This window comes from Argiope bruennichi, chromosome 7 (assembly GCF_947563725.1).
Source record: "Argiope bruennichi chromosome 7, qqArgBrue1.1, whole genome shotgun sequence".
In the NCBI taxonomy this organism is placed as follows: domain Eukaryota; kingdom Metazoa; phylum Arthropoda; class Arachnida; order Araneae; family Araneidae; genus Argiope; species Argiope bruennichi.
Genome location: NC_079157.1, coordinates 106,101,335 through 106,119,113, shown reverse-complemented (window position 1 = coordinate 106,119,113; position 17,779 = coordinate 106,101,335). Strand labels below are relative to the sequence as shown.

The 17,779-nt window shown below is 31.6% G+C and overlaps 1 protein-coding gene across 1 annotated transcript in view; it reads right to left on the bottom strand.

Annotated features, from left to right (window-relative positions):
* Window positions 1-1,951: 1,951 nt before the first annotated feature.
* LOC129976348 (hemicentin-1-like) overlaps window positions 1,952-17,779 on the bottom strand; it is a 262,427-nt gene continuing 246,599 nt past the window's right edge. Inside the window, exons 5-6 of the mRNA XM_056089874.1 lie at window positions 12,988-13,281; window positions 1,952-2,453 (exon numbers count right to left, since the gene is read on the bottom strand). Of these exons, the coding sequence (XP_055945849.1) occupies window positions 2,257-2,453; window positions 12,988-13,281 (491 nt within the window). The 3' untranslated portion in view covers window positions 1,952-2,256. The remainder of the gene's footprint in view (window positions 2,454-12,987; window positions 13,282-17,779) is intronic.

Genomic DNA, 17,779 nt, shown 5'->3' with positions numbered 1-17,779 from the left:
GCGAAAAACGCAGGACGTAACAGAAAATTCACTAAATGTCAACCCTCGGAAATCGCGGGATACGCAGCTAGAGGGTTAACCCTTAACTGGGGGCGTGCTGTCTGTGAGACCGCTAGCGATGAATTTTCTATCACCCCTATTCTATTTTTAGCTCAATTGAATGGATTGGCCCTGTAGCTTCGTGTTTTGTGACCTTCAATACACGTGCACTTTTTCAACCGATTTCAGCAAATGATTTTTTAAATAATTCAGTTATTTCTTCAAGCGCGATCTCTAAGACCGCATCTCCCCGTTAGTGTTCCAGTGATAAACAAAGCTTAGCAGATGGCGCTAAAACTTGAGGCCCGAAATATCCAGTTTCCTGATCCTATTATGAAACAGTGCTCTAGACATTTTTATATGAAGCAGAAAGTGATTTTAGTGATAAATATAATTGTACAGAAGAGTTTTTCGATGAAAGTTCGCATTGAACTGATTTTGATATATATGTTCAAACATAATCAATTTTTCTAGTGATAATGTATTTTGAAAAATTTATAAAATATATTTATATACCAAAAGATATATATACAGAATTTATAGGTTGATTTTTATATTAGTTTTTAACCTGTATGTTTAAAATGCCCTAGAAAACCGTGCTTTGAAAGTCACACAAGCCGATAAAAAAAGGGCCAATTTTACCCATTGTCATTTTTTTTTATATTTTTCATATATTTGTTGAATTTTACATTATATTGTCTTCTATATACCTTCATATACTGTAAAAATAAATATGAATTAAAAAGTAAAAAGTAATATGCTTTTTCAAGAATATTATTTATTGTAACATGTCATTTGAGAAGAAAATGTATGTTACAAAGCATTTACTTTTTTCAATGACAATATATTTAGATAAATTTCTAAAATACATCTATATATCAAGAAAAATATCTGCAAAATATATTGGCAGTTTTTTATACTAATTCATTCGTTAGAAAATTTAATTTGAGTGTAAATGAAATGCGGTCTCGTAGACCGCACCTCCCCAGTTAAGTCCTAAAATTTCACCTCCCCAGTTAAGGGTTAAATGCCTCTTTCAGATGTCCTTAAACCTTTTAAAAGCAAACTTCAATACACCGTTTAGCCAAATTCAACATGGAAATTTATATTCTAATGTGTTTTCTATAGCAATATTTAATTAATCTCTAACTTTAATGTTGCATTGATTCTATAATTAAAAAAAAATGCTTATATTTAAACTTGGGACAAAACATTAAGATATATGATAAATATTAAAAGCATAAAGCATTTGTTTGATTAAAGAGAAAAGAAATTTTATCATCATCATATTGAGCGTTTGTTTATGTAGTAAAATTTTCTGTCACTTTACAATGAGGAACTGTAGGGAAAGAAATTTTTTAAGTACAAAATATGGAATTGCGTGACGAACTTAAACAGTAAAACAGCCATTACAGCTCAGAATTGCTTTACTACTTCTCACCGAAATACTTTCCATTTACATTTCCTTCTTCCAACCACAGGTTTTCTTTTAGTGCCTTCACTTCACTTCATTCTCTCAGTGTTTATGTTATGATGCATTTATTTTTCTTTTGATGCCTTTGATTTAAACATACAGAGTGTGCAATGTCAGTTTATATGGAATGTATAAATAATTAAGATTCGAAATCTAAATGGGATGAATCTCATTTGTAAAGTTAATTTTAATAGCTTGTTAATATTCTATTTAATATTATTATAATATTTTGCTATTACTAAAATATTATTCTTACTTTTCCAGAGTATTAAGATTTCCTTCGTAAAATCACTTTATTAATATTTCAAGTTTATAGCTCATTTTGCACAGACCATCATAATTGATTTCAATTTCCACAAATTTATACTGTTAACGAGACGCTTGATTATTTATATTTCTACAAAAATAGAAATAACAAGATGCGATACCCTTGCTTTTTGAGAATTACATCTACATTCTGACACACCATTATTACCAGTAAGCACCACCAACTTATTCAATATGACGGATTCTTTCTTCTCACTCTTCCGTCGGTGGTGCCATCTGTCGAGGAACATTTTAACTACAGTGCACCTGAAAAAGAGTTAAATGCCCAAAATAAAAACAGCAATCACGGAATCAGAACTGTTGAGCCAGACTGCTGCAAAGAACTTATTGCTCATTCGTCAGTTAAAAAGAGTTTTCTTTATGAGTGTATATCTCCGTAGTACGGCAGTGTATGGTTGTCCGATCACAGAGATAATTCAGTAGCTGATGAAGAAGGGCTCTTCCCTGAACCCGTCGTCCTCGCCTCTCTCTTCTGCGTATCGGGATCTGTAACCCAGTTTCAGGATGATGTAGAAGGAGATGAAGAGAGGAGGAAGCATCCCGACGATGAATCCGGTCACGTTGAACTGGCGCTTTTCAGGCGGTACATCAACGGAAGAACTTTCGACAGTCGCTAAAGAAATAAATGCATCAAACATTAACAAAGGAATAAATTCATCAAACATTAGCAAAGAAATAACTTTTAAATTAATAAATAAACTTTGCACAAATGATAAAGGAATAAATTCATCAAGCATTACTAAAGGAATAACTTTGCAGGAATAATTGATTCATTCATCAACAACTGAAAAATTAGTCTTTGTTAAAGAATAAATTTTACTCAAACGATAAAAGAATAAATTCATCAAACATTATAAAGGGAATAACCTTTTTCAAGAATAAATTATTCATTCATAGACAATTGAGAAATTAGTCTTTGTCTGTTAAAGAATAAATTTTACTCAAATGATAAAAGAATAAATTCGTCAAACATTATCAAAGGAATAACTTTTCAAGAATAAACTATTCATTCATCGACAATTGAGAAATTAGTCTTTGTTAAAGAATAAATGTTACTCAAATGATAAAAGGATAAATTCATCAAACAAGAACTTTTAAAGAATAAATTATTCATTCATCGATAACTGAGAAATTAATTTTTGTCTGTTGAAGAATAAATTTTACTCAAACGATAAAAGAATAAATTCATCAAACGTTATCAAAAGAATAACTTTTCAAGAATAATTGATTCACTCATCAACAACTGAGAAATTAGTCTTTGTTAAAGAATAAGTTTTACTCAAACGATAAAAGAATAAATTCATCAAACATTATCAAAGGAATAACTTTTCAAGAATAAATTATTCATTCGTCGACAAATGAGAAATTAGTCTTTGTCTGTTAAAGAATAAATTTTACTCAAACGATAAAAGAATAAATTCATCAAACATTTACAAAGGAATAACTTTTCAAGAATAAATTATTCATTCATCGACAACTGAGAAATTAGTCTTTGTTAAAGAATAAGTTTTACTCAAACGATTAAAGAATAAATTCATCAAACATTATCAAAGGAATAACTTTTCAAAAATAAATTATTCATTCATCAACAACTGATAAATTAGTCTTTGTCTGTTAAAGAATAAATTTTACTCAAACGATAAAAGAATAAATTCATCAAACATTATAAAGGGAATAACTTTTTTCAAGAATAAATTATTCATTCATAGACAATTGAGAAATTAGTCTTTGTCTGTTAAAGAATAAATTTTACTCAAATCACAAAAGAATAAATTCGTCAAACATTATCAAAGGAATAACTTTTCAAGAATAAATTATTCATTCATCGACAACTGAGAAATTAGTCTTTGTTAAAGAATAAATTTTACTCAAATGATAAAAGAATAAATTCATCAAACATTATCAAAGGAAAAACTTTTTAAGAGTAAATTATTCATTCATCGACAGCTGAGAAATTAGTCTTTGTCTGGTAAAGAATAAATTTTTCTCAAACGATAAAAGAATAAATTCATCAAACATTATCAAAGGAAAAACTTTTTAAGAATAAATTATTCATTCATCGACAGCTGAGAAATTAGTCTTTGTCTGGTAAAGAATAAATTTTACTCAAACGATAAAAGAATAAATTCATCAAACATTATCAAAGGAATAACTTTTCAAGAATATATTATTCATTCATTGAGAACTGTGAAATTAGTCTTTGTTAAAGAATAAATGTTATTCAAATGATAAAATAATAAATTCATCAAACATTATCAAAAGAATAACTTTTCAAGAATAAATTATTCATTCACCAACAACTCAGAAATCGTTCTCTGATAACGAATAAGTTTTACTCAGATGATAAGATAATAAATTCATCCGTCATTACAAATGAATAACTTTTCAAGAATGAAACATTCATTCATCAAGAATTGTGAAATGAGTGCTTGACTGACAATGAATAAATCTTACACAAATCATACACAAATTGATTCTACAAGCATTGAAAAGCACAACATTATATACTGAGAAAAAGATGCTTCTTAATAAGACAAAAGTATTTATACCAACATCTATATGTATTATATATTATTTAATGTACGAAAGTTTTTATAAGAGGAGAAAAATTAAGGAAAGTTCGAATGGTGAAGGTAGATCCACACACTTAGAGGGTTAAGTCAGAAAAATAATTCTAATTTAAAAAATTGCATAGGTTGCTGCATACAAATGCACAGGCTATATAAATGTGTGGTTACTTCAGCGATATTTGGCATAAAAGAGTAATTTATCTTCTTTATGTTGAACACTACAGGAACTTGCACTATTAACAGTAAGCGGGTAGAAATAATCCATTTGCACTGGTTTGAAGGAATTGCAAGAACAACGTTAATTAGAAGCTCTCATATCCATTATACTGCCATTCTTTACCATGAAAGATATCGAATTCGTGGCCCACAATGGATATCTTTAAGGATCAACATAGACAGAAGTAAGTCGCAAATTTTCCAATAAAAATTTTGTTACTTTATTTTAAAATGTCCCAATTACACATAATTATTAATGACGAATCAGTATGTTTAAAATAAATGGAAAATTATCGATTAACTATATAGTAATGGAAGAAGTCTAGGCAAAATGCAGTTCATATTTGAATGCAAAATTCACCGAGTTTACGATTCCTAAATTTTATGCTTATTTTCGCTGCTCCCATTTGAAACAATCGAAAAATGGTGCACGAAATTATTTCTATGTTTGAAAGTACTCATCAGTTCCGATAAGTACTCTCTTTTTTAACCCTTTCTAAAGCCGTGAGAAGTATGCTTCCCACCAAATTTATCAATCTTTGCATGAAATTATGTAGGTTAGTACAAGTTCTGACAAATTTTTTTAGTAAAACAAAAATTAAGATGCTTCAGTTCTTTATCTCAGACAAAAGGATGTATCTTGATTTGTTACTTAATTATTAATTAACCAAATTAATTAATGAATCAAATTAAATTTATCTAATAAGCTAAATGAATCCCTTTTCTTATTCTAATTTCAAGCCTAAAAATATTTTAACATAATATGACTAGAAATAAAATGGACCTTTAAAGGGTTAAAGGAAAAATGTTTTCTGATAGAACTAAAATTACTGGAGTATCCTTTGAAGTACAGAATATGGTGCCAAAGAAGAGGTGAAAAGTGCTTGAAAAAACTTTAATTTTACCATCGTTTTTCTTCATTATTACTTTCTGATATATAAAGCATACAACGAAAAAGTATAGCAGTCGTAAAAGAAAAATAACCTTTCAACCTTAGCAAATCTCCATGTTTCTGACCTCTTTTTCCGTCTAAAAGACATATTTGTGGAATTTTGGACCTGTGGGCAATATAATTCAAAAACACTTTAAGCTAGAAGGATGAAATTTGGTGAGTGGTCTTCACAATAAATTTATAGATTTTTATTAAATTTTGAATTGAATCTTTTAATTAGAAATTTATCTCTCTAGCAAATGAATATAACAGCCACATCGACACGCCCTTTGAAACTGTCTTCAAGCACATTTGGATTTTAACGGATAGTTTATACAGCACCAGTGCCTTTATACAGCACCTTTCTCATTGGGCGAAGGTGGGGGACAAGATTAGCATGAATATCTTAGACCTTATTGTCAGACACTCCGCTGAACACTCTATACACTTTCAATGGGTCCCCTCACATGTTGGTTTAAATGGTAATGAGATAGCGGATAACTTAGCTAAGACTGCCTCAGCTGACATATTTCATGATGATGTAACACTAACTTATTCTGAAATCTCCTCTTTATCAAAAAGATGGAGTCGAGTGCACTTTGGAGAGTCCCACCTGCTCACCCTTGGTACTTTGGTAAGAATCCCGGTTGGTGCCACCGTCTGATTATCTCTAGAAAACAGCAAACGGCTCTCTCTCGTTTTTTGAGTGAACACACCAAATACCTCACCTTCCAACACGGTCGGAGGATCTTTGCTGAATGTCCTTGGTGCAAGGCAGATCGATCCTCCCCCAATCATATTCTTAAATTAAATTTTACGATTTTTGAGATTTGAAGGGATCCGCTATTGTTTTTGGACTTTTTAGAGATCTTTGGTTTCATGGAGGTGGTATAGCGTAGTTATAGCACCTGGAATTAGAAACAAAAACAATATAATAACCACAAAATGTAAAGAATTAGAGGGTAAAATTTGCTGCACATATTAGCATCGAAAATGTATATTCGTATCAAATATTGAACAATGTATGTAGAAGGTTTGGCAGTCTGCTGGCCTATACATGTAAACGCGATAGCTAAAAGCTGTAATAACTCAAATAAATAAAATTTGCAATGCGATTTTTTTAAAGCAAAAATACAGTTATGTGCCACATTTTGGGTAACAATCAGTCAAAAAACAGGCGTCCAAACCGGTTTATTTGAATTTATTCATTACACCACGAAATACAAAAAGTTCATGTGCAGGACTTTGAAAATAAAAATCTGAGCATTGGTGGCTTGTAAAGTCCTAAGCACTTTTTTAGAAATCCGGTGAGAAAGTTTTGGGGAAACCATTTCCATTGGTTTGTACACTATTTTCAAAATAAATCTGGTTTCTATGAATATTTTTAGAACAAAATTATACAATAAATATTAGTTTCTGTTTTTTTTCTAATCAAATTTTGAACTAAAAATTATACTTAGAGGTTGTCTGTATAGCTAGTGGTAGCATTTGAATTTTACAATCTTGCTATGGTATTTTATAACGATATCATATTTCTATGGAATAGGACATGCAAAATAGGACACAACAATGATTTGAGTCCAATCAAAAACCTCCTACCAGTGATTATATAAGTTTATATTCTGCCAGATTTAATTCTTAGAAAAGGTAGGAATTGTATCAGGACATTTTTATTCTTCTATTAAGCTTATTTGTTAACTAATAAAATTAACGTGCGAATAGTTTTCGACCGCTGCTCATGAGAAAAAAAAAGTATCAAAGAATACAAATATCTGAAGCAGAATATAAAAATTAAACGCCTAACTTGAAGGTTAATCAATATCTATTCCCCGAAATCTAATACCTTTTCACGAAGTTGCTGTAATGTGATATGCCCATGGCAGATACTAATTCCCAGAAATATCAAGAGGGAGAATTAATTTTATTCTTTTATTCTTATCTTTGGAAAATGGAACATTTTTTTTTTCATCTGTGACAATTTGTCATATTAAATGATAGTTTAATCTTCAGATCTTAAAATATTAGAATAAGATAGGGTTGAATTTAAAACATTCATATCTTATTGTCAAAATGAAAGGTTTGGAAATACTTCGATGTCAACGTTTTTCGTAATATTTTGAATTAAATAGTTGCCAAAAGATATTCCAAACAAAAAGAAGAAGAAAAGATTTGTTGCATTCAATTAATAAAATGTTTTTGATTTGTCGTGAAACAGTATGAATAAAAAAACAGAAATACTCGCTTACTGGATTATAGGATCAATTCTCGGGTATGCCATCTAACATGCATCTATGTAGCACTCAGGAGATACGTAACTTTCCTTTTAACGTCTTAAGCTTTATTATTACGTTATACTGCCCTTTATATTCAAATTTACTTAGTATAAAAAATTTTAATTAAAGTTTACCCAAAAATATTTATAATATTTTATATATATTAAATATATATTATTAATATATATTTAATTATATTTAATATATATTAATAATATTAGGTTATAGGTATTTATATGTAAATAGAATGTTGAATTTCTTATCTTAAAGATGTCCGCAAAACACTTATTTATTTATTTATTAACTTGAAAGAAACAATGCAATAGTTTACTTATTTATTAGTTACATTACAGAAACAACGTCTCATTTATTTATAAATTATTTACAGAAAAACAATGTTATACTTATTTACGAAATAACCTAAAAAACACGCACGCAAACTGGTTTATTAGCTTAATAAGTACGAAAATATAAAAGGTAGTCTATTAAATATTTTCAATAAAACTAATTGAATATTTTATTAATTGAAAAAAGTTTCAAAATAATTTAGATTAAGGATGATAACGAAAGGGAATTATTGTATTTAAGGACCGATAAAAGACTTCTCTCCCCGAAAACTAATTAAAGATTTTAAAAAAGAGTTTAAATTATACTATAAAAAGAATTAAATAAATAAATTTACAATATTATTAGTCTTAAAAAGAGGAGAATGTCAAAATTTGTACAAAAAATAAAATTATAAAAATCAAACAAAACATATCATTACATATTAATTCTGAAATTAACTTTGTTTCAACCAAAAGTCACATGAAACAGAGAGGTAGTTGCGCGAAAGACTCGCTCCAATTGAGAAATACAAGTACCACTTGTTGGATGGGGGAAAAAACTTTGAAGCAGACCGTTTGAGTGAGACACCATCAGATGGGTGCAAACAGACGGACACCTAACCATCATGCCCCCGGATAATTACACACACCACCATTTTCCATGTGAAATACGACATGAAATTACATTTACAAATTTAATATAGTAAAACAACAACACTGCAATAATAATTAAACAAAATTTGCACTTAATATTTGATCTTAGAATACAAATTTATTATCATATTATTTCATCAATACAATAAAAATCGACCAATAACAAAACAAATTTAAAAACCAGGACGAAAATGTTAGCTGTTAAACTTCAGTAGAGAATTGTTTAAACATGGGAAGATAAATAAGTTCAGAAAGGTAACTACCGGTCCATTAAATAGGATATATAATTTTTTTCTAAATGCGTTCGATAAGGAACAACTCAATTCGCATGTTCAGGCGATTGCTCACTATCTCCACAAGAACACATTGGATTCATTTGAAACAGGCGTGTTACATTTTATCCAAAAAATGTGACCAATAAGGATTTGATTTTAATAGGATCACCTTTTAAACTCTTTGGTGTAAAATTTTCGAAGAATTTTATCAATTGATTTCTTTTTTTCCAAGGCATCCCTTTTTTTCTGAATATTATATGTGTAATTACATATAAAGTGCTTTTTCAAAGGAACCACAAATTCAAAAGGTTGTTAGTAAGCATCAAGAGAGAGAGAGAGAGAAAAAAAAGAAAAAGAACATAAAAGGATGAAAATCAGGGAAAATCTATATAGGCTATGAATCCAAAAACATTGTCAACACATGTAATACACACATGTAGGTGATGGATAATCCCCACACCAGCGCATCGTGGAAAACTCCACAGGGATTAAATGTAAACGCTTGGGTAAGGGTTTAGTTTAGTTATATTAACGTCCCGTTTGAAGCAACACTAGGGCTATTTTGGGACGGACCTCGTCATTTTGAACCACGGTCAGATGACGAGGGCGACACCTGAGCTGGCACCCCCCTCTCCACACCACACCACACCAGCGGGAGGAAGTTTGGTCATAACGGATTTAACGTGCAACAGACTCCCTTACACGACGGTTCTTCGGTGGAATCGGGTCAAGAACTTGAAACCCTCCGGTTCCGAAGCCGAGACCTTACCAGCAGGCCACCGCGGCCCGCTTGGGTAGGAATTCTGAGTGATTATTATCTCTTGGTGCCGAGCTTGATACCCAAATGTAGTAACGTGCCTTTTTTTCACATTTTCCCGGAAATATCGCAAAGTGTAATGGCCTTTGTGCAGCTAGGCATGAGGTTCATGAATAATGGTTATACCCTGCACATTTTTTACATAAGATGCATAATTACTTCGATGCTACATACTCAAGGAAATAGACTGGGCGTATGGAAGGTATTTCTTTGGTCCCTATGTTCTCCGTATAACAATCCGTGACTTTTTTCGATAGGGTCGCTTTAAATTACTAAGCAACGTCTACAGACACAGAATAACTCATAGACAAATCCTCGCAGTTGCAGATATCAAAAGCATATCTGTTATCTTCAAACGTATCCGGAAATCATTTATGCATCATTGTAGACTATAAAAGACGCCGGTGGACACCATTCCAACCAATTACTATAATAATTAATCAAATATATATTTTTTGTAGTTATTATGGTACTCATTGTCGAAACTTGCAAGGGTTTTTCGCGAGTTTCACTCTCTCAACATGATTTATGACATAAGTCACTAAAATTTTTGTTCTTTTTGATATCTATTAACAATTCTCTGAATTTATCGGTCCGTTAACAGAACATCTACTTTTTTAAACGTTTAAAGCAATTAATAAATATTCCTTTTTTTGACTCTCCAGAATCTCTCTAATGAAACCCTCGATCAAATTAATTGGTTGAATGAGCATCGTCGCTGGCGTCCTGGCATAGGGAGAGCGCATCTTCTCCGTGATCTGGGTGTCCCGGTTTGAATCCCGGTTTAGGCATGGCTGTTCTTCACCTGTGTTCTATCTGTGAGGTGTGTGAATGTGCCCCTCCTGTAAAAAAGGGTTGTGCAAGCGAATGTGTGAGTTTCCTCTTCATATGAGCTTGAAGTCAGACTTCTGCCCTCGGGTGTTCAGGGGTCTTTACCCTCAGAAACTACTACACCCACTTTCCGTGGTAACGCGGACACGGCATCATCATCAAATGAGCATCGTCAACGAAAAGATAAATTATTTTTAACAGATCATACACAGTAAAATAATTTTGAAGACCTTACTGGTATAAGAAAGTACCCTTGTTTTCGATATATCAGGAATATCGCCATTCTTCAGACATTAAAGGAATCGCTATAGTTTAAGAAAAGAAGAAAATCTTTTTACTTTGAGATATCAAAGGAATCATAACATTTTGTAGCAGCAACGAAGTCGCTGTGTTTCTAGATACCAAGTAAATGGTAGAGTCTAAATTACTAAAGAAATGGCAGTAGTTTGAGACACCAGAGTCATCATTACACTTGGAGATGTCAAGCGAATCGTTTTTTTAAATACCAAAGGAATCATTACATTTCAAAAATATCATAGGTATCTTTATGTTTGTATAGAGATACTAAAGAAATTTTTAATACACTAAAATATCAAGTGAATCGCAAAATTTGGAGACACCAGAAGAATCATTGAGCTTTGAGATAGCAAGGGAATCGTTTTACTTTGAGACACCAAAGAAATCACTATCGGGACAATGGTTGTGTTTGCGTTCCCAGATGCCAAGGGAGTGTTAATACACTAAAATATTAAGTGAACAGCAATATTTCGAGACACCAGAAGAATCATTGAACTTTGAGATAAGAAGGGAATCGTTTTACTTTGAGACACCAAAGAAATTATTATCGAGACAATGGTTGTGTTTGCGTTCCCAGATGCCAAGGGAGTGTTAATACACTAAAATATTAAGTGAACAGCAATATTTCGAGACACCAGAAGAATCATTGAACTTTGAGATAACAAGGGAATCGTTTTACTTTGAGACACCAAAGAAATTATTATCGGGACAATGGTTGTGTTTGCGTTCCCATATGCCAAGGGAGTGTTAATACACTAAAATATTAAGTGAACAGCAATATTTCGAGACACCAGAAGAATCATTGAACTTTGAGATAACAAGGGAATCGTTTTACTTTGAGACACCAAAGAAATTATTATCGGGACAATGGTTGTGTTTGCGTTCCCAGATGCCAAGGGAGTGTTAATACACTAAAATATTAAGTGAACAGCAATATTTCGAGACACCAGAAGAATCATTGAACTTTGAGATAACAAGGGAATCGTTTTACTTTGAGACACCAAAGAAATTATTATCGGGACAATGGTTGTGTTTGCGTTCCCAGATGCCAAGGGAGTGTTAATACACTAAAATATTAAGTGAACAGCAATATTTCGAGACACCAGAAGAATCATTGAACTTTGAGATAACAAGGGAATCGTTTTACTTTGAGACACCAAAGAAATTATTATCGGGACAATGGTTGTGTTTGCGTTCCCAGATGCCAAGGGAGTGTTAATACACTAAAATATTAAGTGAACAGCAATATTTCGAGACACCAGAAGAATCATTGAACTTTGAGATAACAAGGGAATCGTTTTACTTTGAGACACCAAAGAAATTATAATCGGGACAATGGTTGTGTTTGCGTTCCCAGATGCCAAGGGAGTGTTAATACACTAAAATATTAAGTGAACAGCAATATTTCGAGACACCAGAAGAATCATTGAACTTTGAGATAACAAGGGAATCGGTTTACTTTGAGACACCAAAGAAATTATTATCGGGACAATGGTTGTGTTTGCGTTCCCAGATGCCAAGGGAGTGTTAATACACTAAAATATTAAGTGAACAGCAATATTTCGAGACACCAGAAGAATCATTGAACTTTGAGATAACAAGGGAATCGTTTTACTTTGAGACACCAAAGAAATTATTATCGGGACAATGGTTGTGTTTGCGTTCCCAGATGCCAAGGGAGTGTTAATACACTAAAATATTAAGTGAACAGCAATATTTCGAGACACCAGAAGAATCATTGAACTTTGAGATAACAAGGGAATCGTTTTACTTTGAGACACCAAAGAAATTATTATCGGGACAATGGTTGTGTTTGCGTTCCCAGATGCCAAGGGAGTGTTAATACACTAAAATATTAAGTGAACAGCAATATTTGGAGACACCAGAAGAATCATTGAACTTTGAGAGATAGCAAGGGAATCGTTTTACTTTGAGACAATATCATTGAAGAACCTACCTGAGAGGAGTAACAACGTGACGGCCGATCGCCCATGTAAATTGGACGCGACGCAAGTATAGTTGTGTGGGATAGATGGCGAGGACACGTTGAGGAGGATGAGGAGCCGTGAGCGCGTGGTGCAGAGGGTGGTGTCGGACGAAATGCTGTGGCCGGAGTCGTCTGTGTCCAAGGGGACGTCATCTCTGTACCAGGAGATGGTGGCTGAGGGGCTGGCCTCCGTCGAGCATTCCAGGACGTCGCCCTTCTGCTCCGACGATAGGGAAGGCTTTGGCACTAGGATCACAGGTGGAACTGCAGAGAAAAAACACATGTAAGTGGGCATGAAAAATTTATTTAAATATTTAGAAACATGAAATGCCTCATTTATCTATTGTGGAATTAACACATGTGAGTTCGCAATCACATATATGGATTACTTGTGAAGTTATGTACATTTTATGTAATCGCATACACATGATTTCACTAATAATTGGCTACCCATTGTCTTTATTCTCTTGCAACGTGAATTTCAGAATGAAATAAAAGAAATGTACTAGATGTGTATCACATGCAAAAGAATTGCCTAGATCAAGAATACACGCAATTAGATTCTAGCAATCATTTTGTTAATTTAATGATACATTAGGGATTTTATATCGGGAATCATTTCCCCAAATCAACCAAAAATCAAATTCGAATATCAATATAGGTAATATAATTGCTCTCTCTCTCTCTCTCTCGCACGCACACACACACACACACACACACACACACACACACACACACACAGACTGACACTTGTATTCTTATTCTTCGCTCTACCTGGTCAACAAAAAAGTGTTCGAATAATATAGTTCAGAATTATAACGTAGCATAGCATTCAAATTAAAGTCATCATGGAGAAATTAAATATTCAATCATTCTTTTCCCAGAAAAAATGCCATTTAATCTTAGTATTTTTAACCTCAAAATATTAGATAAATATCTTTTTTGTTACAGTAACGTGAAAAAATTACTACAGCTGTTGTTAAGACATTTATTGCTAACTTTAGTGATAAAAGAAGAAATTAAAATGCTGTTTTTAATATTATTGTCAGCAAATACGAGCCACGAGTTTTAAACATGTAGACATGTAATAGACATGTTTAGACATGTAACACAATTTAGTCGATAAAATTATGAAGTAGAAAGAATACGGAAAAAAAGCAGGTTCTTATGTTTTAGCAGTTCAGAAAGGAGATTTCTCGTTTTCAGAAATGACGTTGGAACCGAAACTAAAGAACTGATTGGCAGCAATTAGTTAAAATTTTCTTTATTAACATATTTCGAGGCGCAAAAAATACTTGCAATTCAGAAATTAAAATTTTTTTTTAAAGTTCGAATTTAATTGGATAGAATATATTAATTCTTAGAACGATAATATATCGAAATTATCACTCAAAATTTTAGAATGCTCGAGTTTCTCTTTCGAATATAAGAAAAATCTCCCTCCTCTCAAAATTCGGAATGAGGATATGTTTCATAGAAGATTGAAACCTTTTTTTTTACATTTAAAAATGATAATATCGAGGATATTTTATTAATTATGATTCCGTAAAACCAAAGGATTATATAAAATTTAGACTTAATAGCTTTTAGCAGAAAAAAGAAACATTTATTAACTGAAATAAAATAAAGTATTCACATCATTAAAATTCAATTTAATTCACATCATTTAAACTGTTTTGAAAGAAAAACTAAAAACTGAATTTTATGGTTAATCAGAGAAATTTTTATTCAATAATTCTTCGGGATATTGTATAAATTATAAAAAAAAATGTTCTGCCGCACACATAAGACTAAAATGATGATCGATTCTGTTTTTTGCGCTGATATTTTTAAACAAACATATTTGGTTTCAGCAAAAATATTTTTGTTTCAATTGAAATTTAATCGCTTTCGTTTTAAATTAAAGTTCAAATTTTAAGGGAGAAAATAAGGGAAACGCATAGTAAAATAAACGGACTGGCGTACGGTTTCTAAAATAGTAATATCCATGTATATATAAATGAAAATCCGTTTTTCGTTTGTATGTTTGAACTTTATAAAATCCCACATCTTTTGTCAGATTCGAACAAAATTTGGTACACTTGTTCCTTAGCGCATAGAAATATTTACAAAGCTATTAAAAATTTCTAGACTCTGTAAAAGCGATAAAATAGCAGCCCTAGCTGTTTAGTGACATAAATTCCATTTTTAAATGATTAATTCTGAAATATTAATAAATTTTTTGAAATTAATTTAAACGCATTTTATAACAATGTATTTTTTTCCTGTTGAAGTATTCAACCTAATTTCTCTTTAATTACTTTTATCACTCGAGCGCTTTTATTTACGTATAATTTATTTCAATTGGTCATTATTTAATTTTCGCTTTTATTAATTAGCTTTTTCAATTGAATTTCAATTGAATTTGTTACATAGTAACTTTTGATACGTGTTTTAAAAAAAGCTTTTTTCTAAAGTTGAATTTTTTTAACTATTATGATCTATTTCATATTTTAATAATTTTAACATTTTAATGCAACTAATTAGCATGCAGGAAGTCTTTTTACTGGCTTTTAGCATGAGTTTAGCATGGTTTAGATAATAAGTATAGCATGGCATAGATAATAGTACAGCATGGCATAGATAATAGTATAGCATGGCTTTTAGCATGAGTTTATTGAAAAGAATCACATTTACAAATGAATAAAGGAGGAAAGCTAAAAAAAATTTCAAATTATTATATTCGATTTGACATTCCCAATGCTTACATTCCATCTTACTTCATGTAAATTTTGCAATTACTGGAATTGATATTAAAACTAATTATGATAATGGAACATTTTATTATGACAATCCTTCTATTATCGACTATCTAATCAATTCCATCTTTATACTCTATTTAACGATCCGTCGAGCCACTGATGACCTCTCAGTTTCAGAAAAAAAGTTACTGCTTCTAATAGGCAGTTTTTCTGTCCTTCGAATTTCGAAACCTTTATCGTTCAAATTGCCGAGAGTAATTCAGAGGAAAGTTAAAATTCTTAATTAGCACAGAACTGAATCAAAGAGTCATATTCGTTTGAATTCCAGGAAGTTAGATATTTCTTGGAATGAAAAGGCGTATTCTCTCAAAAAAAGTCGAGTTCGTACTTCGAAAATATTGCAATTAAAGATATTATTACATATTTCCAGAAAGTCTCGCTTTAAAATACGTACTACATTTATCAAAACAAGAAGATGATTCTAGAGGAACTAAGAAATTCCAGGGGATATTTATGCCATTTTATTCCTTATTCTATAGCCTAAAATAAGAAAACGGATTAATAAAAAAGATTTTAATTATACTGATGGTTATTACTCCATCTCTACTAAATAAATTCTTAAAAGATGATAATTTTTATTGATATTACTCAAACAAGGAAAAGGATATTGATCATATTCTCTTAGAAATTTTTGAAATGTTGAATTCATATCAAACCTATGATGCAAGCATAATCTTAATCATAAATTAATATAGTCTGTCAAAAATTTTCTCCAAATTATATTAACCATAAAAACTACCAAGGCCAGTTTTTATGTACCTTAATTCTACTAGAGGAGGAGGATATCTTTACGTTTATAGGCCAAACTCTAACATTAAAATGTTTCTTATCCAGATTCTTTAGAGTACTAATTAAATAAGATAAAACCTCTTATGAGTTGATAATAAAAACTTTACAACTAAGAATTATATACATTTTGCTTTTTTTTTTACATATTGTTACAAATTTGTGATGCTGCTTCCCAGCATGGTTGGTTTAATCATTGGAAAAAACGTTTTACGATCATCTCTGTTGGATGCTGATCGGATGTCGAGTCAGTGATCTCAAGGCTTGGCTACAAATTTGGCGCCCATTTGCCGATTTAGCGACGAATTTGGTGACAAAATAGATATAATTAGAAACTTCTAGAATTTTACAATTCAGCCAATAGGAACCAAGATACGCCTAATTGGGTCAGAATCTTCTCAGCCCTCTTCCGAGAACAATAAAAGGCCTATAATCTCAAGTCGAAATCAGTCGTGTATCAAGACGTCGACAGGATAGCGAAGCAACGGCGCAATAGTTGGATCTGCCCAGTGAAGAACAAGCGTTGTGTGGAGCACAAGCTATTGCTGAACTGAACTGTGGTCCGAGACCTGGTGTTTATTGCAGAAGCAGCATTGAATCATGCGTGGAGTAGCCAGTCGTGTAGCAGTGAGTAGGCAGTTGGATACAGCTAAGCAAGGAGACAGTATTTATTTCATTGACCAACAAATCTGAAAAGAACCCGGACGGAAGTATCCGCAACAACATATATATATATATATATATATATATATATATATATATATATATATATATATATATATATATATATATATATATATATATATATATATATATATATATAATGTGTGTGTGTGTAATGATATTTTAATTCTAATTTCAATTTAATTCATTTCCAAGATTTTATCTTAATTTAGCCCATCTTAACTTCATTCTAAAATATTCTCTTATTTCGTGATCCAATTCCACTTTCGGTTTAATTAATCCCTTTGTAAAAATAATGCGCCTTCAGTACTACGTATCAAATGAAAGTGCTACTTTTGCCCTTGTCAGTGGTCAAAACTGTATTGCATTGGCGCGTGGCCGGAAATCCTATCTTATATAAGACTAGTGATCATTTGTTCGTTCTTTTCTGCCTTCTTTCATACTTCTGCTTTTGTGCCGCGCTGCGTCTTCTTGTAAAAAATCATGCCTGC